At 52.1% G+C, this 19,927-nt stretch overlaps 7 protein-coding genes across 7 annotated transcripts; 3 read left to right on the forward strand and 4 right to left on the reverse strand.

Annotated features, from left to right (window-relative positions):
* Positions 1–205: 205 nt before the first annotated feature.
* Positions 206–787, reverse strand: N7496_006894 (uncharacterized protein; the record flags this gene model as incomplete). The annotated part of the gene is made up of 2 exons (XM_056699823.1): positions 206–461; positions 597–787. 2 exons carry the CDS (start codon positions 785–787, stop codon positions 206–208), a joined length of 447 nt encoding a protein of 148 aa, XP_056555236.1.
* Positions 788–2,423: 1,636 nt separating this feature from the next.
* Positions 2,424–6,249, reverse strand: N7496_006895 (uncharacterized protein; the record flags this gene model as incomplete). The annotated part of the gene is made up of 4 exons (XM_056699824.1): positions 2,424–2,458; positions 2,522–5,794; positions 5,864–6,051; positions 6,176–6,249. 4 exons carry the CDS (start codon positions 6,247–6,249, stop codon positions 2,424–2,426), a joined length of 3,570 nt encoding a protein of 1,189 aa, XP_056555237.1.
* Positions 6,250–7,688: 1,439 nt separating this feature from the next.
* On the forward strand, positions 7,689–8,367 carry N7496_006896 (2-oxo-4-hydroxy-4-carboxy-5-ureidoimidazoline decarboxylase; the record flags this gene model as incomplete). The annotated part of the gene is made up of 3 exons (XM_056699825.1): positions 7,689–8,080; positions 8,158–8,257; positions 8,314–8,367. The coding sequence occupies 3 exons, from the start codon at positions 7,689–7,691 to the stop codon at positions 8,365–8,367; spliced, it is 546 nt and encodes a 181-aa protein (XP_056555238.1).
* Positions 8,368–8,893: 526 nt separating this feature from the next.
* On the forward strand, positions 8,894–12,216 carry N7496_006897 (WD40 repeat domain-containing protein; the record flags this gene model as incomplete). Its single annotated transcript, XM_056699826.1, has 6 exons — positions 8,894–9,005; positions 9,165–9,322; positions 9,453–9,613; positions 9,834–10,389; positions 10,449–11,733; positions 11,795–12,216. The coding sequence occupies 6 exons, from the start codon at positions 8,894–8,896 to the stop codon at positions 12,214–12,216; spliced, it is 2,694 nt and encodes an 897-aa protein (XP_056555239.1).
* Positions 12,217–13,008: 792 nt separating this feature from the next.
* On the forward strand, positions 13,009–13,691 carry N7496_006898 (SRP9/SRP21 family protein; the record flags this gene model as incomplete). Its single annotated transcript, XM_056699827.1, has 2 exons — positions 13,009–13,080; positions 13,251–13,691. 2 exons carry the CDS (start codon positions 13,009–13,011, stop codon positions 13,689–13,691), a joined length of 513 nt encoding a protein of 170 aa, XP_056555240.1.
* A 568-nt stretch (positions 13,692–14,259) lies between these two features.
* N7496_006899 (ribonucleotide-diphosphate reductase subunit RNR2) lies at positions 14,260–15,750 on the reverse strand (the record flags this gene model as incomplete). Its single annotated transcript, XM_056699828.1, has 4 exons — positions 14,260–14,870; positions 14,929–15,262; positions 15,395–15,640; positions 15,721–15,750. 4 exons carry the CDS (start codon positions 15,748–15,750, stop codon positions 14,260–14,262), a joined length of 1,221 nt encoding a protein of 406 aa, XP_056555241.1.
* A 1,747-nt stretch (positions 15,751–17,497) lies between these two features.
* Positions 17,498–19,507, reverse strand: N7496_006900 (uncharacterized protein; the record flags this gene model as incomplete). The annotated part of the gene is made up of 1 exon (XM_056699829.1): positions 17,498–19,507. One exon carries the CDS (start codon positions 19,505–19,507, stop codon positions 17,498–17,500), a length of 2,010 nt encoding a protein of 669 aa, XP_056555242.1.
* Between the last annotated feature and the right edge of the window lie 420 nt (positions 19,508–19,927).

The raw sequence follows: 19,927 nt of genomic DNA on the forward strand, positions 1-19,927 counted from the left end.
CCCTGGCTCTTTCTGTGGGGGATTTTGTCGTGTTCTTCTGTTCCCCGAGACCGAAGATCTTATTTTTGACAGCCTTGACGAGATGGAGAAGTGGTTTAATAGCCGACTTCTTCCGTATCTAAAAAAAAGAATAACAATCAAATTAAGCATTACTGTTATACCCTTCCTCCCAGAAGGAATCCCACTTTCTATCCTATATCCTCTCCTAAAAATCAATATCCAAAATCCCCATCCACTCGCACCGCTCCCTCACCCCCGGCGTTGGACTCCCCGTACAAATCCAAGCCGGATTCGTAGCATAAGCACTGATAACCTCATAACCCCGCTGCGTCCCATTGACCCCCTGAATAACCAAAACAAAGTTCTCGATATTACCAATGCCGTAGCGGAAACCGAATTCGTAGTTGTTGTTGAGGCATTTGTTCATCGCGAGTCCGGGTTGGATGGCGCTTGTGGTACTCCTATTTTTGGGTCTGTTTAGCCGATTGCTATATGACATGGATTGAAAAAGGAAATGACTGTTCTTTGGGGAATTAAGGGAGCTTGAATTTGGGAGGTCTGTCTTGAAGATGGACGATATGAAATGAGTGTCTTACCATGTTAAGGTACAATCATCATTAAGTCCCGTCACGGTACTGTGTAGTGCGAATTGTAATGATCCCGTTCCGTCATCTGCATGCTGGACATTAAAGTGCCGGATGTGTACAGACTCGGCACGCTTCACCGGACTAGTGAGGGAGGTGCTTGCAACAGCTATAAGGGACGAGATAAGAATTGTGACCTTCATTGTAGGAATTGATGGATGAACTTGAAAGGTGTTGCAATGGCTCTGCAGAAACAATTTATAAGTCCTAAATGGACTAAGTATTAGGGTGTTCCACGGTGGTAGATGAGATGATGTAGCGATGAAGTCGGTACCATAGGTCTGCTTTATACTTCTCAAACCTTAACGTAAGAGACATTGTATATCGTTGCCATAAGTTAAACAGGCCATTGCTACTCACTAGATACTACTTACTCACTCAATTCCCTGTAAGAAGCTTATCGAATGATTCACCCACGCAACAGCTAGTGGTCCCATCAAGACCGAGGAGAAATCCGCTTCTGTGACATGGAGAATATGATTCGAATAGTGCAGTGTTGCAATGGCATCGGCACGCTGCTTTACGAATAATTCTCTGTGTGTTCGATAGAAACATAAGCCCGTTCAACGAAATGGCATGTCCTTGTAGATTTGCACGGCACGATGCCGAATTATCGGGTTCAGACGTTGTGCCTTGTACCTTGTCTCATTTTCACTTTTAAGGTTGAGCGAAGCTCAAGTTTGTGGGACAGGGGCTGCGATTATCAATTGGTCTCAGACATGTTCCGTCATGATTTGCTACGAGAGAAGATTTCTTGATTTAGTTGGAAGATGGAGGGATCTTACCAAGAGAGGACGCTGCGGTATAGAGTCAAGACTCTGTATGCGGAGACCTAGGGAATGAATTGGTTTACAATCCGGAAATCTGAGAAATCCTCTTACGGAGATATGGGAATCACAACTTCACCTCGAAAAGTAGTCCCTATCAGGCAGGGGCTCTGTGCAGGGGGAATCTCCGAAAGGTCTGGGTGATTTTCCGTTTACAAGCCCATCGTTGCACAATAGGCCGCCTGTGGGTGTCAAGACGGGTCGCTTGGTGTCCCAAATGTCGCAAGAGGCGCAACGCCCAACTCATACAATATCCGGCAATATCAACGGATGTGCGACTTGGGCTTATAAAAGAACTGCGCGAAGACAGTTCCCATCACACAAATGATTTACGTTCGACCATAAATAGCAAGAAAAGCGACTTGCAATGCAGACGTTGTATGCCATACCATGCAGCTATGGAGAACAGATCAGGAGAAAACGAGGTGGTAACACAAACTCCGCGCCAGTTACGGCGGATACAAGACGTTGCAACGACCAGGAGTATTGCGTTGTTTTCACCTGTACACGGGAGATAGAAAGTTGCCTTGACCGTCCACGAAGAAAGACCTTAGCTTCGAAACATGTGAGGGATTGAAGACAGGAAGGTAAAAAGAAAAAAGTCGAAAGAGGCTTTTTGACTTGGAAAAGGGGGTATACCACGAACATGCCACATATATCACACGCACATACAGAGAGGGATTGGAGATCAGAGATTCACAGTGAACAGAAAATGGGAAAAATGACGAGGGTGAGAAGAGATAAGAAATGATGGGTGTGGTGCAGATAGACACATGGCCAGTCGGCCAGATTGAAATGAAAATCGAGAGGCAAGGAAAAGAAAGCAATGTGCGTAGGGACGACGATGATGATGCGATGATAAATGTGGCTCAAATCTATGAGGGGAGAAGGGAATTGTGGAAGAATGTAGCTAGCGGAGGAGTCCTGTCCTGGAAGCCACGAATGGATAGAATCATTGCTGATGGACGTTGTGAGCATCGACAAGAGCTGTTGTGGTAGTCATTAGCATGATATCCAACTATCCCATCAAGAGGGAAAGGAAAAACTTACTCTGCAGAGTCCAGGATTGTCCCTGTCGTGACTCACACGCACACTGAAGCGTGCTACCGTCTAGGAAGTCCAGCAGAATGCTGTTAGGCAGCTCCTGCATATCCTCATCAGGAAGACAAGGCGTCCGGAATTCGGTCAGGTGATAGCGCTTGGTCATGTTGCGAGCACTGGCATCATTAGTGCCGGGAGTGAGAACCACGTAACCGTCCTCATCGATGCGCATGAATCGGCGCTTCCAGAGAAGGGTCTCTGGGAACTGAACGTTGACTTCGCCAATCTCAATGGGCTCGGAGAGGGTCTGGCGGGACGAGGATTTTGAGATAGTCGAGTTACCCAAAGGAGAGTCCACAGTCTCTTCCTTAACGGGTGGGCTGAGAGCCCCGATGATGCTGCGGCGAGAATTCGAGGTGATCGACGACATGCGGCGCATCAGGCGAGAGGCGCGGGAGCCCTTCTTCTCGTCGGTGGGTGATGCGGAATGGAGATTCTCATCGGTCTTGGGGCGTGAGGACAATGACAGGCGGCTTGCAGGGCGAGAGACTGGTGTGGCTTGGCGGGTGGAGCCAGCAGATGACATGGACATGGCACGGTCCTCCACGTGGGGTGTAGTAGACTCGACGGTCTGGCCATTAGACACCGGCTCGTCGGATGTCTCATGCTGCTCCACGGTGAGCTGGCTTGCCTGGAGGTTAAGCACATCTGATTCTGATGGCTCGACGCCAGAGGAGCCCGGTGACACACTAGTATCACGGACGATGCGAGCCGTCACAGAAATCGAGTTGGTACGGCGGTTGGCCGAAGAGACGGGGCGAGCATCATGATGATTCACGCTGGGAGCGCGAGAAAAGTCCGGAATAGTACCATTGGGGAACGAGACAGAAGCACGCTTGCGCAACTCCTCAAATGAGGAAGAGGCGGACGGTCCAGCGACCGTAGTCGAACCAGAAGGAGGACCTTCCCGGCTAGAGAACTTCTCTAGAGCCTTGATACGGCTGGAGATGCCAGAGGAAACGTTGATCTTCTTGGCCATGAGCACTGGAGTCGTAGGTCCATTGTCAATGTATGAGCTCGATACGGATCGGCCCACTGCCAGAGCTTGCATGGCCGATGGGGACGTCAAGTAAGGGCTGGAGACAGCTCGGGAACCCTTCCAAGACGGATCGCCGCCGTTGGGAGACTTGACCGAAACCGGTCTGGCCTCCTGCACGGTGGCTGATCTTAATTCCTCCATGAAAGAATCATCCGAGAGGAGACAGTCGTCGTCGGAAAATTCCTGCGTCGGCACTTGGATCGGCTCCAGGTGTTTGCGTCGCCTTTGGTCCAAGGGGGGAACGGCGGGTGTAAAACTCAAGGTGGGTGGCTCCTCAGGTGCGGTCTCTTCTTGAGGGACAGGCTCGATCGAGACCAACACGGGCGCGACCGGAGGCTCGACTACGGGGCTAGGGGGAGACTCCACGGGAGGGAGGATGGGGATGGTGACTGTTTGGGGGACCTCTTCGGTGGCTGCCTCCTCTAATTGTTGGTCTAGGACCGAGGCGACCTCAGCAGGTTGTTGCACAGGAGAAGCGGTTGCCGATTCTGGCGTCGTGTCTGAGTCGTGGGTTGTCTCCTTGGTGAGTGGGACCTCGACGTTGGCGCTAGGTGGGACTAGGTCGTCCTTAGTCTCAATCGGGACAGAAATTGCGGAGCCCTCGTGCTCCGCGCGTGTTTCAACCTCAGGAACCTCGTTTTCAACGGGGGTCTGCGAGATCTCGGACTTGATAGTCTCGAGGGGTGTCTCGGCGCGATCAGTCGAAAATGTGGTGTCGGCACTGGGACCCGAAGTAGGAGAAGATGGGCATTCGGAATCAGAGACCGGAGCATCGGTGATCAATTCCGGGTCAGCTTTTGAAGTTTCAGAAGGAGAAGCAGGCTGAACGGTTGCCTGGTCCTGAAGTGATTGAGGTGCTGGTGCCTCCGGGGACGCAGAAGACTGATCCTCCGCGGGCTCAGCTGGAGCTTTCTCTTGAGGTTGCTCGGGTACTTCGGATGGCTCGGGAATCAACATGGGTGGCTCTGCAAGATTCCCATGGGTTTGACTCTCTTGTGGTTTTTCTGGCTCGAGTTTGGTTTCAGGCTCAGGTACCGTTTCAGCCTCAATTTTGGGACTTTCCGTTTGCCGAGCCGGGGAAATAATGGTCTTATCTTCCTCCTCGCTCTGTACAGACTCTTTTGTCTTTGTGGTCTTTACCTCTTCCTCTAAATCAGCCATCGCCTGCTTCTTCTTCGTCTGCTCCGCCCGCTTCGCCATTTGTTTTTTCCGTTGCTGCAACGCTTTCATCAAGCGTTCTTTCTCGGGAGTCAGGCCGGACGAGGTTGACAGCGCACCCAAGGACTTGGCACCTGGAGAGAGTGGTGGTCTCGAAATGGGAATCGATGGAGGAGGGACCAGCAAGGGCGGGATTGGAGGTGCTCGACTACTCGGTTTGGTTGCAAACGAGCTACCTTGCGACCGCGGACGGGGCACTTCGTTGATACTTGGGGGCTTCCGCACGGAGGACGAGCGCATCCCGGCTGGCATGGCGGCAACCGGGCGTTGGTCGGGGTTTCGAGAGCTTCCTGACGTGCGAGGCCGTCCACTTCCGTCGACTGAAGGACGAGGGCCAAGCTTGACCTTGGGCGTATATCCAGCAGCTCGCTCCAGATCACGCAACGAGGGCCGCGCAGACTGAGTTGACATACGAACTTCCTCTGACGGGCGAGGAAACTCGTCTAGGATATTTCTATATCTTGAATACTCCGAAGTGACAGATTCCGGAGATCGAGGGGAAGATGGAGAGATGGGACTCGAATGCGATTCGCTTGGACTACCGCGTGAGAGAGGTGAACGGGAGCTTGCTCGGGAAGGAGGAGGTCGAAGATCGGGCGAGGATGCCTCGACTTCGGGGGAGGTAGTCGAGGGTGGTGGTACAATGGTAGCCTCGGACTTTTGGCTGCCAGATCGTTGCCTTGTTTCTACCGTAGGAGGAGGTTGCGATTGCGGCTGCGGTTGCGATTCCGGTTTATCCTTCGTCTCCTCCTTCGCGCCATTTTCCTCCGCATCCTCGGTTATCTCCATCAACCGACGGCGCCGGAGGGAGCTCGAGGAAGACGTGATCGATCCCGAGGCCGTGTGGAGAAGGCAAGCGGAGGAGAGGGCGCTCTCGTTCAAATCGGAAGCCTGCGTTAGGGGAAGGACCGTATCGTGCGGGGTGAATTTGTCGAGAACGGATTGGAACTGGACATTACTCCGGGCTAGAAAGAAAGGGTTCGCTAGTTAGTGACGGATCCTAGCAGCTCGTGACACGCTAATCAGGGCCGTACCTAATATGAGCCGTGACAGACCCTCTGGCATGTATCGCAGGATGACTTTCCTCCTGCGATAGTGCAAGAAGCCATAGAGCGGCGATGTCTCATTATAGTTGTCGATGGCATTGCGCACCTCGGGCACCCCGCCGGTGCCTCGATCGAGGAGGGCGACCTCATCCCGTGCGGTATAGTGTAGTAGAAACCTAAATAGGGGGTAAACGATTGCAACGGTCAGAATCAAGTAGACTTCATAGATAGTTGTGTTATTTTGCGGAGGGCGCGAAAGGGGCAAGTCCCGCGAGCATTCCGCGACAAGGGCAAGCTTACCAACCGCCCGCGTCGGCGAGGGCACTCTGGTAGGCTTCGACGACGGTGGGAGTATCTAGCCCATTGAGAGACATGGCTCGCACGGCATGAGGAGCGTGCCGAAGAGGCTTTGGAAGACCAGTCGCGGTCTGTAGGGAGTTGGAATCCGGAGGAGGAGGAGGGGAGAAGGGAAAGAAGGGGGAGAGAGTCTGGACTACTGGACGGGTCCAACTGGGGGGGGCGTAACCTTCCACCGAACAAGAATAGATAAACTAATGAATTGTTGCCCAACCGTTCACTCGTTAGTGTACTCCGTACTCGGTGCTCCTATCCATAAACTCCGTGGAATATTAGGGAAGAGCGAGCATAAAAAGTTGGGGCCACGGATGAGATCTCAAGATCGTGATGGGGGCTCCCCAATCAGACCTCTGATGGGTTCGATTGACAAGACGGGGAGAGAGCCAACTGATAGGCTCCGAGGTGGAGGATGGGCACTGGCGAACCTCTGCTCGTTTCGCCAAAGACTATTCTTCCCGTTCGTCGGGGCTGGTTCAGGGGCACAGGCGTTCCCAATTCGCTGGTCGACTCCACTCGCGGCTATCCTCATTTCAGTGGAGGTTCTGAAACGCTCGGTCGGAATCAATGCTCTTTATAGCTAGCCCCTCGTGCTTGTTTTGGGATCGAGGGGGGCTATTGTCGTACAGAGGACACCATTGAACCATTGCGGCCATTGGATTGTTGGATCATCCAGAAATTGGCTCGCTGGGTACTTGAAAGCGTACTGTAGTGTAGCACTGTAGCCCATAGTTAGCACGCTAGAACCAGATCGCATTGGTAGAGCATAAAGTAGGAGGTCACATATATACTCCTTGCCAAGCATTAGGAAGAAACGGCGAAGAATGTGATGATCTCGTTAGGATTCCATCGTCAATACGTCAATTGACTTCCTCAGCGCCGCGATCTATCAGCGCCGATCAAACGGAATTCGACCGGTCGAGGCCTGCAACGTAGACTCGTAAGTATACGACTGTCTAGAAGGTCAGTGATTGATCATAATCCAGGTCCTCGCGCTCGAGAAAGATGTTCGTCTAAAAAGAAATCACATATTAAACTTTGTTCCATTCCACGCTGTTCTCGAAGCATTTTAAAGTCGCTGGACGGAGTAGTCTACTCAAGATTCCAATTCCTGGTAGAACACTACGTAAGTTACCTGACCCTTCACGTACTATATGCAATTAGTAGTCCTATAGTTTCACAGCCATCCCCGTAGAATATTCTACTAGACCAGATCTAAATCTGACTCTCATCTCCATTACTCTAAATGTATTGACTCTATCTCGAGTGTATCCACCACAACCATCTGTTCTTCACACTCCGCTGGTCCCCGCCCGAACGACGACTCACTCGGCGACCCCCGACGGCGGACACAACCTACTTATACCAACCCGATCCTCCCCATGATTTCAAAGCTCCGAATTGACATCTTCCTCGAAACTTTGACCTTCAACTCTTCCACCACAGTCCCCTCACAATCATGGCCGATCTCCCCACCCTCTCATCGCTGCCCTCCCAATCGCAGGAGACCCAGCTGCGCGTGCTGGACACTCTCTTCGAGCCTTCCCCCGAGATCCACCAATTAATGCTGCCGATCCTGGCAAACCAGACCTTCAAAACCTATACCTCCCTCATCGACGCCGTAGGAGGTCGCATCTTTGAACTGGCTGCTCCCAACTCCGACTGGACAGTGCTGTTCGGCATCTTGGGCTCGCACCCGCGCCTCGGTCGGGCCCCCGCCAACCCCGAACATCTCAGCGAATTGAGCAAGAAGGAACAGGCGCAATTAAACACGGGCGCCGAGGAACAGGCGGAGAAGTTGTTGGCGCTGAATGCCGAGTATGAGGAGAAGTTCCCCGGACTGCGATTTGTGTAGGTTTCCTCTGTCTATTTTCATCTACAGCTGCTCGTGTGCTCGTCTTCGATACTGATTTTTGTGTCCATCATAGGACTTTTGTCAATGGGCGCAGTCGGGATGTGATTATGGAGGAAATGCGCCAGCGCATTGACCGGGCGGACAAGGAGAAGGAAATTACGGAGGCTATTCAGGTATGTGCAGTGGAATTGGAAAAACTGCTCCTCGTAGCAACTAACTCGGAGATTAGGCCATGTGTGACATTGCCAAGGATCGTGCTCGAAAGCTCCAGGCGCGCATTTAGAGAGACGACCATGTAAAACATGATACAATTTTGTCCCGGGAGGACATTTGATGGGATCGATGATGACATACTACTGCGTATACCTATACCAGCATAAATGATTATGAATACACAATATGCACGCTATGAACTTTCCATTCCAGAAATTCTAGAACAAGAATCCCCCAGGTCTTAGCGACGCTTGTCGGTGATAAGCAGAGGCAAAACGAGTCAATGAGGAGAGTCAGGGTCCAGTCGCGTCGAGAGTCTCCACTCTACAAGAGTCTCGCAGCCATTTGATGTCATCCATCCTGCTCCGGCCGTTGCCGCTCTAACCTATCGTGTATTTTAATTTCGCCTCTCTTCCCTGGAGAAGCTTCTGGTCAGATTGCACATTCCGGTCTTAAACTATGGCTTCCTCTAAACCCCGATAAACCAAACACCCCTTAACATACCATACAATCTCACCATCCTCAAACCCCCTCCACCTTCTTCTTCTCCCCCACCCACGACTACCACACCCCATGCGACGGGGACGCGCGACTAAATGGAGGGGAGCGCAGACCAGCATGGCGCATTACCGCGCAGCTCGACAAGCCCCGCGATAGCCGGCGAGCCCAAACCAGGACCACTCAGAGTCTCGCAAACTTTACCCGTTGGTACGTGCAAATGCGCGCGCATTGGAGTTTTGTCCGGTTGGCTTGGAAATCTGGGGATTACTCCCCCCCCCCCCTCTTTTGATCTTCGAAACCTACGGCCAAGTCGGACCAATGTCGAATCAGGAGATGCAGGGCGCTGACGATCATCACCAACGACAGGCGCAGGGTCGGTCACCTCGGGGTCCAGTCACAGCCAACAAGATGCGCAGCGGAATACTCGTCGCCCACAGCCCATTGGCGGGCCCGTGGCGAGAAATTCGACTTATACGCTGCATGAGACGAGAACTGAGAACAGCGCTATCGACCCTTTATCGCAGGTAAGCAGGTGGAATACTGATCTACTTCCGGGTCTCCCGACAAAGGCGCACGACCGAGGGGGACATGCCGCGAAACAATCAAAGAAAAACCACGACTGACCGTCCTTCCTTTTTCTTTGCGTCCTTCTAGCATATCATCCAGCGAACAAATACACAAAAGTCAATTCCCTTGAAACTGCTGGGTCGGGCTTCGTACGAGGCCGAGGCCGGCAGCACCGACATCAACCTGTCGGAGGCCAGTACTGCTCGGGGAGATGCAGCGTCAAACTCAAACGCTTCAAAAGAAAAGAAGTGAGTGTGACATTGAAAGCTTCAAAGCCGGAATATTTTGCAAGGCTGATCATCACACGCGTGATCTACTTGCTTCCCCTTCCCGCATACTTCCGCCCCCCTCCTCGTGAACAATTCCTCTTTTCCTCGGGCTCCGGCCACCGAGCTGCCGAGCCGTTCTTATATTTATAATGGTCGTACGATGACTGACATATAATTCTTCTCTTCGCCTCCCCTCTAGAAAGGGCGTCTCTTTTCTCAGCCGTCTTATCGGCACCAGAAAGAAGGATCAGCTCTCCGAGGCAGAAGATGAAATCTCAGAGCCAGATGCCAGCCGCATGTCCGTCGACACGTCCAATCCGATAGGATTTATTCCACGGCATCCGGCCCCTGCGAGGTATCTCAGAACTCGCGTGCATTATAAAAAGGACAAGGCTTTTGATCGGGTGTTCCTGGCGCAGGAATTACTAGATGGCGCACGCGCCCCGCCCAGAGCCGCTGACAGACGGAGATCCACCTCGGCCAGCACTCCGAATGACGATGGGGTTGGAAATGCGATTTGGGCTCTGGCGTTTTCCAAGGATGGAAAATTTCTTGCCGCGGCTGGTCAGGACAAGAAGGTCAGGGTATGGGCGGTGATCTCTACACCGGGGGAGCGTACGGATGCCACGCAAGGAAACGAGGATACCCCGACGGAGGATCAGCCACCGAAACTCAAGGCGCCCGTTTTTCACCCTAAGCCGGTTCGGGTCTTTGAAGGACATACTGGGAGTATTTTGGATTTGAGCTGGAGTAAAGTAGGCAGTCACAGGAGATTGTAAAATCCTCTTTGAAAACACGCTGACCGGATTCTCAGAACAACTTTCTCCTTTCATCGTCGATGGACAAGACTGTTCGATTATGGCATGCCAGTCGGATTGAATGTCTCTGTTGTTTTCAACACAGCGACTTTGTCACATCGATTCAATTCCACCCCCGCGACGATAGGTTCTTCCTTGCTGGATCGCTCGACACCAAACTACGTCTTTGGAGTATTCCGGATAAGAACGTGGCGTTCGTCACCACCGTCCCCGACATGATCACCGCAGTATCGTTCACCCCTGACGGACGGTACTCTATGGCTGGATGTCTGAATGGATTACTCAATATCTACGAAACGGAGGGCTTGAAGGTCTCTGGTCAGATCCATGTTCGATCTGCTCGTGGTCGCAACTCAAAAGGGAATAAGATCACCGGGATCGACACTATGACATTTCCAATCGACGATCCCTACGGCGATATCAAATTGCTGGTCACCAGCAATGATTCCCGCATTCGAATGTATGATTTCCGGGAGCGAGCGCTGGAGGCCAAGTTTCGAGGCAACGAAAATACGTGCAGCCAGATCCGTGCAACCTTCACCGATGACGGTAAGCATGTCATCTGCGGAAGCGAGGATCGCAGGGCATACGTGTGGCCCATTGGCACCGTGGAACGCGATACGGATAAACGAGCTGTGGAGGTATTCGAGACGCAGTCTGCCATTGTGACGGTGGCAATTTCCGCCCCGGCCAAGACCAAGCAGGTCCTAAATCTGTCAGAAGACCCAATCTATGATATCTGCAATCCACCCCCGGTAGCTCTCATGAGCACCGAAGAGTCATCAAAGCAGGAAAGTCCGGCGCGAGATCACGAGAGCGGCCACAAACGATCATCCTCTGCACCACGGTTATCCATAATCAGCAAGATGGCACACGAATCACCATCCTACATCTCTCGCTCCAAACACGCAGACGGGAACATCATCGTTATCGCCGACTACTCCGGCAAAATCAAAGTCCTCCGACAGGACTGTGCATACCACAAACGACGCTACGAGAACTGGGACGCGAATTCAACAATATCTCGACGAATCCTACGACGCTCCAACTCCGCTCGGAACAGCATCGCATCTTCCACAGGCAAGGAATCCTCCCACAAAACCCCCTCCGAACGGATAATATCCTGGCGCAACTCCGTCGTCCGCCACGGCCGTACCAGCACCGATGGATCCCGCTCCGGTCTACGCACACGCAGTCCCTCTCCCCCAACACCGCTCAGCAACATTCCGCCTCTCCTCATCTCGACCCTCCAGCCTGGCACCCAACGAATCCCTCTCCGTAGTAACAACCTCCCCACCACTGTCCCCACGCCACTCCCACGACGACACAACAACCCCAACAGACGGCCATAGACTCGGACCCAGCCACGGCCGCAGTCTAGCATCAGCCTCCCACCCGGCAAACGCAGACCCACGCAACCTCCCCACCTCATCCGCGGACCTCATCACCAGCAGCAAAGCAAAAGATAACCCCCTCTGGCTCCAGGGCGACCACAGCTACGCCTACTGGAACAAAATCACACACGACGCGCTAGCTATGAAGTCGCGGAAAGCGGATAATCTGCTCAGTCCGAATCGCATCCCGGCTGGTGGGGAGCGGAAGATGAGTGTTGCGGGAAGCGTGTTGAGTAGTGATTATGCTTCTTCGGCTGGGGAGGAGGATATTATGAGGTGTGAGCATTGTCGGGGCACAAATTTTAGGGGTGTTAAGGGGAGGGATGGGGGCCAGAAGTTGATTTGTGTGCAGTGTAATCGGGCTATTTAGTGGGTTTTGGGACTGGTTGGTTGGGTGAGTATTTATTTGGTTTAGTTGTTTGGTTTTTTTTGGGATCTTTTTGACATTTTGGGAAATTTTGGGAAATTTTGGGAAGGCTGGGATTTGGATCTACGAGGATGTGTATGATTTGGTTATGTTTTGATGACTTTTGGCTTCTTGACGTTTGCGATGGTGCTGGGGATTTGGTTCCTGTATGGTTTATGGTGGATGTTATTGTCTATTTTATTTCTGTTGATTCTTCCCCTTGATTTCATTTGAATTTTCACGAGCATGAAGCGAAGTACTATGGGATGGAGGGGTTCCTGGCTGAGCAAGGTTAGATTGGATGGACACTCTTCGGCGTGTATGATATGGAAATCCTGGTTATGGTAAAATGAAGAGTACATAAATCTACGAGCTGTGAAAATTTATACTATTCAATACAGACTCTCTTAAGAATAAACGTGAGGTGATGCCACTATTAGTATACTTAGTACACACGCCTGTGTCGTCCGAACATACAGTAGTTAGTCCGCCGCGATGCCAAGACCTGGAAAAAGTCCGGCGCTGATAACCTAACTGGCTCCTCCTCCATTTCCACCCCCGGACTCAACCTCAACCACCCACTACCTTCCTCAATTCCTCACACTCCCTCCTGCAACATCCTCTCTGTTGCCTCCTCTCGAGCTCCTCCCCAGCTCGTTCAATTGAGTACACATCACATACCTACTCAATATCCTACCCCGCGCACGCTCGCTCCGCACCACCGTCCAAAGCGAGACCGGCTCTCGCTAATACACCATGCCTTACCTCCCCACCTCCCAGGCTTTCCTGGAGCAGTCTGCCCAGCTTCTAGAGGCATACCCGGATACCGTATGTTGAGATAATACCTCCATTTACCCCCGCAGCCAAGGCTGTAACAGCTTGCGAAATCGCACGACACAATCCCCCCACTGCCAACGCCAACCTAACCACACACTCTCTCTCCAATAAACCCAAACCCCCGAAGAACCTTATCAAGAAATAACCTAACATCTCTCCAGACCCGGATAACAACAAAATACCACTTCCCAACCGAAACCCCCGGCGCCCGCGCCAAACGCTCAAAATCACAAGCCAAAAAGGCCACCACATCCTCCCCAGACACCCAACCCGCCTCAACACAAACCCAATCCGCCCCCGTCGCCGCTCTCACCCTTAAAACCTACAATCCCACCACGGGCATCGTCCTGCAGTATCAGACCAATAAGATCGCCGAGGTTAGCCGGTTGATTACGAGTCTGGGAAAGTTGGCCGCTGGTGCGGATGTTGCGAGTCTGGGGTTGTCGGGGGCTGGTGTCGGGGGTGATGTGGAGATGGTTGATGCGCCGCCGGTTGAGGAGAATGTTGCTACTGCGCCTGTTGTGAGTGGGAAGGGTCAGGGTCAGGGTCAGCAGGGCCAGGGTGGGAAGGGGAAGAAGAAGGGTGGGAAAGGGAAGCGATAAATCTCTTTCTTGAGGAGAGAGTTGATATGAGGGTTGGATAGAGCGGGTGGATTGGTTCATAGAGAATAATGACATGTTACGGGTTCGACTGACTGAGCAACGTGCATATGCTAAAACGATGGATCCGAGTCCAGACTCCTTGAGCTGAGTGCATAGATGCATGTTAGTCCAGACTGACTGGCTTAAGGTTGCCTTGATTAACTAGCCTGTATTAAGCTCATAAAGCATATTCTTCTACACATCTACGACGAAGCAAGAAATACAATGAACAAGTGATTCAAAACGTTAAATACACATATCCGCCATCCATCCCATATCAGACATTGTGGTCAAGAGTCTAGGACAGACCAAGAAGTAAAAAGACAAAGGAAAAAGATAAAAACGCCTAATCCATGCGTAGCCTTCGGAGGAATCCCATCAAAAGCAAAAGAAAACAGACAAACAGAAAAGCAGCGTGATATCATGTGGAGAAACAGTGTGAGGGAACCCTCACAACTGGAGGGTATAAAACAAGAGAAGCGGAGAGGTGAGGAAAGGAGGGGGGGATATTAATGACAAGGGACAACGTCTAGAAGTCCTCGTCGAAGCTGAGGCCGTTGTTCTTGGGGGCCTGCTCGCCCTCAGAGGCGCTGGTGTCCTTCTTGGTGGAGGCCATGACACCGGCCTTTTGGTAGTCGCCAACACGCTTCTCGAAGAAGTTGGTCTTGCCAGCCAGGGAGATGGACTCCATGAAGTCGAAGGGGTTGGTAGCGTTGTAGTATTTCTTGTTGCCAAGAGCGACCAGAAGACGGTCAGCCACGAACTCAATGTACTGGCACATCAGCTTGGAGTTCATGCCAAGCAGAGCACAGGGCAGAGCATCAGTTAGGAACTCCTGCTCGATACCGACAGCCTCGACAATGACGTCCTCGACAACCTGCTTGCTGGGGCGGTTGTTCAGGTGGGAGAAGAGCAGGCAGGCAAAGTCGGTGTGCAGACCCTCGTCACGGGAGATCAGCTCGTTGGAGAAGGTCAGACCGGGCATAAGACCACGCTTCTTGAGCCAGAAGATGGAGGCGAAGGAGCCAGAGAAGAAGATACCCTCAACGGCAGCAAAGGCAACCAGGCGCTGAGCAAAGGTGGACTCGCGGTCGGAGATCCACTTCATAGCCCACTCGGCCTTGCGCTTAATGCAGGGAACTGAAGCTAGGTTAGCAGGCAAGTCATCGCATGAGACGGATCCCAAGATTGTACATACTGGTGTCAATGGCATCGAAGAGGTAGGTGCGCTGCTTGGGCTCCTTGATGTAGGTATCAATGAGGAGAGAGTAGGTCTCGGAGTGAATGTTCTCCATCATGATCTGGAAACCGTAGAAGCAACGGGCCTCGGGGACCTGAACCTCACCGCTGAAACGCTCCAGCAAGTTCTCGTTGACAATGCCGTCGGAAGCGGCGAAGAATGCCAGAACGTGGGAGATAAAGTAACGCTCGTCATCGTTCAGGCGGTTGTGCCAGTCGTGCAGATCCTTGGACAGATCAATCTCCTCGGCGGTCCAGAAAGAGGCCTCGGCTTTCTTGTACATTTGCCAGATCTGTCAAAAGAAGAGAGCAATTGTCAGTAAACTGTTGATGAAACGATTGTGGTTCTATGTGGTTGGCGCGGCAGGTCGAGTCCGGCACGTCCGAACCACTTTACGCGTAGACGCGTCGGCGACGTGACTAACCTCGTGGTACTTGATGGGGAAGAGGACGAAACGGTGGGGGTTCTCCTGGAGGAGGGGCTCGTTGGCCTCGGCCTCCTTGATACCACTAGCAACCTTGGGAGCCTCGAGGGCCTTCTCGACGGGCTTGGTGGTGGTCGCGTCGAGGGACTTGAGAGACGCGGGCGCGTTCTCCTTGCCGACGGACTGGAAGTCGAGCTTCTTAACGGGGGAGTCGCTCATCTTGAGGTTCTCGAAGGAGGAAGCAGCCTAAGAAAGCACGCGCGTTAGTCCAAAGTGATGCTCTCGACGCGTCTATCGCGAGAGGCGACAGTGGTGACATCACGTACCTGCTTCGAAGGGGTGAGTTGAGTGGCCATTGGAAGATGTGTTGAAGAGAATGTGATCACAGAAGAACAATTGAAATGCAACACAGCACCACAAAGCAGGGGAAAGGCAAAAGCTTGGGAGGGGAAAGAGAAAAGCGCGAAAGCTGGAGGTGGGAGAAGAATCGGTTAAGTACTTGGTGGACGTGAATCTTTTAGCGCGACGGGCTAAGTCACGCTGCACGTGACCACGCGCCCAACCGCGCTTACATCAGCAGGGGGACCGGACGCAAGGCGCGTCGAACAATTCGACTAACAAATTATTATCTTCTCATGCCACTGGCTTTCCAGCAACATCCGACGCTAGGGCAGTCGATCCATGGCCGTGCCTGTGGTAGCCCCCTCGACCAGTTTATTAAGGATTCATATCATTGCTGCATATCACTCATATACTGCTTGCTATGTCGGATCTTATATCCCGTTGCCCTGTACTTCCACGCTTGAAACTACTAGAAAATCCCCCATCCTTAGCTACTTCAATGACCACGATTCTTTTGTCAACTGAACTCATTAAAAGCTATGACCAACAACAACGCGCTCCAAAACGCGTCTTACCCGCAAAAAGAGTTTTCAGCTCGACGTAATAAGGCTCCACTTGGGCCAGGCTGAATCACGATCAGATAAGCCATTGGATCCTCTCCCACGCGCTTGGCACGACGCGACAAAGCAGGGAATCCCGGATTTACGGATATCATTGGCACTCAAGAGGGGGGCCAGGCTTGGGTTGAAACCAGGCAACTAGTCCAATGGGGTCTTTATTGCATGAATGGATCCCCAGTTGTTTGCGTCGTGCACCAGTGCTGTCTGCTCAGCATCCCCAGCCTCCCTCTATTGCATGAAATATTGACTTTGACAATCAATCAATTGAAAAGACGAGGTACAGAGTAGACTCTCCTTTTTCAACAGAAGAACACCGATATAAGATCCCGATTGTGGATTGTGAGATCCCAGCTCTAGAAGGAATGAAGGAGCTTTAAACCCCCATAAAATAGGATCAGCAGTGGGGCTTGTTCAAAAGTGACTCGCGTCGGAGAATGTCCCGATCGCCCAGCTCGCGTGTTGCGATCTGGCGCGTCCAGGCGGGGATCCCAGTATATCACGATAAGACCTTATTATCAAGGCATAGCCAGCCCCGTATTCCTAGAAAAAGCAAGTTCTCCCATCTTGCGCAGCTCGGAAACGGCGTCCTCCGTCTTCCATCCCTGCCGAGCGCCGAGCATCGCGATGGCGCGTCTCCACCTGCCAGGTTCGTGTCTCGGGCAACCCTGCATTGCACATTCAGTGGCAAGATCTGGCACATTTTTGGGCCCTTTGACATATTCGATCAACTTAATATCTGCAGTTCTCGAGCAAAAGGTGTGTGGGAGGTCAGATGCCATAGGCAATCGTTTACTCCCTGTCAGCAGCACAATCACAGTCGGGGTTGGGTTTGACGTCTTGCTCTACATGCTTAGCTCCTCGAAAGACTTTTCGAATGATTGAAACTTCCCTTGGAATTGCTGGGTTTCCCAGAGGTACTCTACTAATTCTCGTACCTGCAGTAATTTACGCGATAGATCTACCTTGCATGGTCGATAAGCCATCTAACCAACTATTGGATGGCTTGATGTAAGTATAGAAATGGTATGCATTCAACTCATTTATACAAAAAGCCCCTCCAGTCTTCCATCAGATATTCACTACCCCGCACTCTGGTTCTCCAGCTATAACTCGCGATATACGAAATCTAGTTAGGACTGTTCTACAGCGCCGAATTCGGCACAAACAAGGGCATAGAGTCCTCCCAAATGGAGTTGGTGAGTACCCGCTTGTTAGACCCATCCGCATCCATAACGACAATTTGTCCATATGGTTGGAAGGTCTGGTCATACAAGGCACACTCATACTGGAACCCGAACATGCCGGAGGAGTACATGATACGTCCATCATGGGTCCACACTGCGTGCGCATCATTCGCCCCACTGCTTGTCAGTACCTTGATATCGGTACCATCGGGTTTCATCGTGCACACGTCGTAGTTGGTCGCGCTCGTCTTGCGAGTGAAGACAATGCGACTTCCATCTGGCGAGAAGAATGGCAGATTATCCCACTCCGTGGTCAAGACGGTGATCTTCCGGGTCTCAAGATCCAACAAGCGAAGACCGAGCTGGGACTTGTCGCCTAGGGTGGAATTGGTACCCCATACTCGGTAGACAATCTTCTTCCCATCGTGGGAGAAGCTTGGGAATCCGGAGTTGATGGTGGAGCTGTTTGCTGTGAGAGTCGTCTTGCTTTCAGTCAACACCTCAGAGTACGAGCCATTGGCTGTTGCTCGTACCAACCAGCCACCACCCTCGGCACGGCTCTGGAACCAGAAGCCCACTCCGAACGTGAGCCATTCACCGTCGGTAGACCATGCAGGCTGGAAAGCTCCAGCTAGTCCTTGAGAGACCATCGATGAGCTAAGGAAGCCGCTGTTGAGATCGTTGTACACCACGTGCTCATTGCTTGCATTGGCATTCATAGCAACAATAGAAGAGTTTCCAAGTTGCTTCTGAGTGATGGCGAGCATGTTCTGGTTGGAAAGTTGAGGGAACACATCAGTGAAGCGATAATCCCAGTCAGAATCCCAGCTCCACAACTTCTTGGCCATAGGGCGAATGGTCCAGGTGGTCTTTTCGTAGACGACTTGCTTGCCATCCGGGGACCACGAAGGAGAGCGAATGACTGTACTGGACGTGTTCACATATGCGCCGCTCGTGGTATGGAATCCCTCTTGAGTGCCACCCTTGTAGAAGTAGGCAATGTTGTTGTCTGAGAGATATTGTGGGAAGACCTTCACACCAGCACCTTGCACCTCTACCTGGCGGTCTTTACCAGTTGCAAAGTCAACGGAGACCAAAGTCGAGTTTGCCGAGTTGATAGACTCGGGGCGATGCGAGTTCCAGGTGTTCTCGCGGGTCATCTCATAATAGAGAATCCTCTTGCCATCGGGCGACCAGGTCGGGGAACCCAGAGACCAGCCACTCTTGGTAGCGATTTGGCGGAAATCAGAGCCATTAAGCCGGATCGCGTAGATGGACAGCTCTTGCGTATGTTCCCAGCCACTCAGACCCAAGAAAGTTGGATCACCATGTCCATACCAACCCGAGTTGCGATCCGATGAGAATGCGAGCCATTCACCATCAGGCGACCAAGATGGACGGAAGTAGCCATTCGGCAAAGATGCATTGGCAGCAGTGGAGACCGTATCGGTCAAGTTCCATTGCTTGCCACTCTTCAGGTCTTTCACCCAGATGTTTGCTTTGTATCCGTTGCCTGTGGACACATAGGCAACGTACTTCCCATTGGGAGACATGACCACCGAATCCTCTATGGCAGGGGTTGAGACCAATTCCTCCAGATCGGACCCATTAGTCCGAACACGGTAGATATCCGAGTTGCCATCACCGTTTCGCTCGCTAGTGAAGGTGATCCATTTCCCATCGGGAGAAAAGGCCGCATGGTACTCATAGACAGGATTCGATAGGAGAGGACGCTCATTGGATCCATCGACGTTGGCGATGTAGAGCTCAGATGTGCCGGGGGCAATGCGGTTCATATAAAAAACACCCTTCTTGTCATCCTTCGTGGAGACATCCCGGAGATCATGGGAATGTGGGGGAGGTGTGAGTTTAGCATTTGCATTCATTTGCGCTGCGTATGGACAAAGAGCCAACGCTGGCTGCAGGCCCAAGCCCAGCAGGGCAATGGAGGCCCAGAAGGAGCACATTGTGTGATCGTTTCGTATGAAGGATAATGCCAATTACAGCAACCAGACTTGTAGGCCTGGGTTCCTCCGGCATCTTTATAGTGAAGATTCCTACTTCTTTCAAAGAGGAATTTCCCTCGGTGAGCAACGATCATCTCCTGTTAGGGGTAAGTTGCACCTCGCGTGCAGCATGAAATCCACTATTTTGTCCGTCTCTGGGCCTGCATAAGTGGGGAAACCCTGTAGAAACAAGCTGCCGTGTCAATTCTCTGACGGCAATCTAATCTAATGAAGCGGATTGGATGATTGCCCCTGTCCTTTGGTCGTTGAAGTTTACCCTATTTGCATCAGGTCGTAGTAGCTGCTGCGGTCGAAACACGTCAGGCACTAAGCATCAGCCACAAATCTAAGTTTGTAATACTTGGTTGGCTGCTCAACTAT

This window comes from Penicillium cataractarum (genome assembly GCF_028827025.1).
Source record: "Penicillium cataractarum strain IBT 29864 chromosome Unknown utg000005l, whole genome shotgun sequence".
In the NCBI taxonomy this organism is placed as follows: Eukaryota; Fungi; Ascomycota; class Eurotiomycetes; order Eurotiales; family Aspergillaceae; genus Penicillium; species Penicillium cataractarum.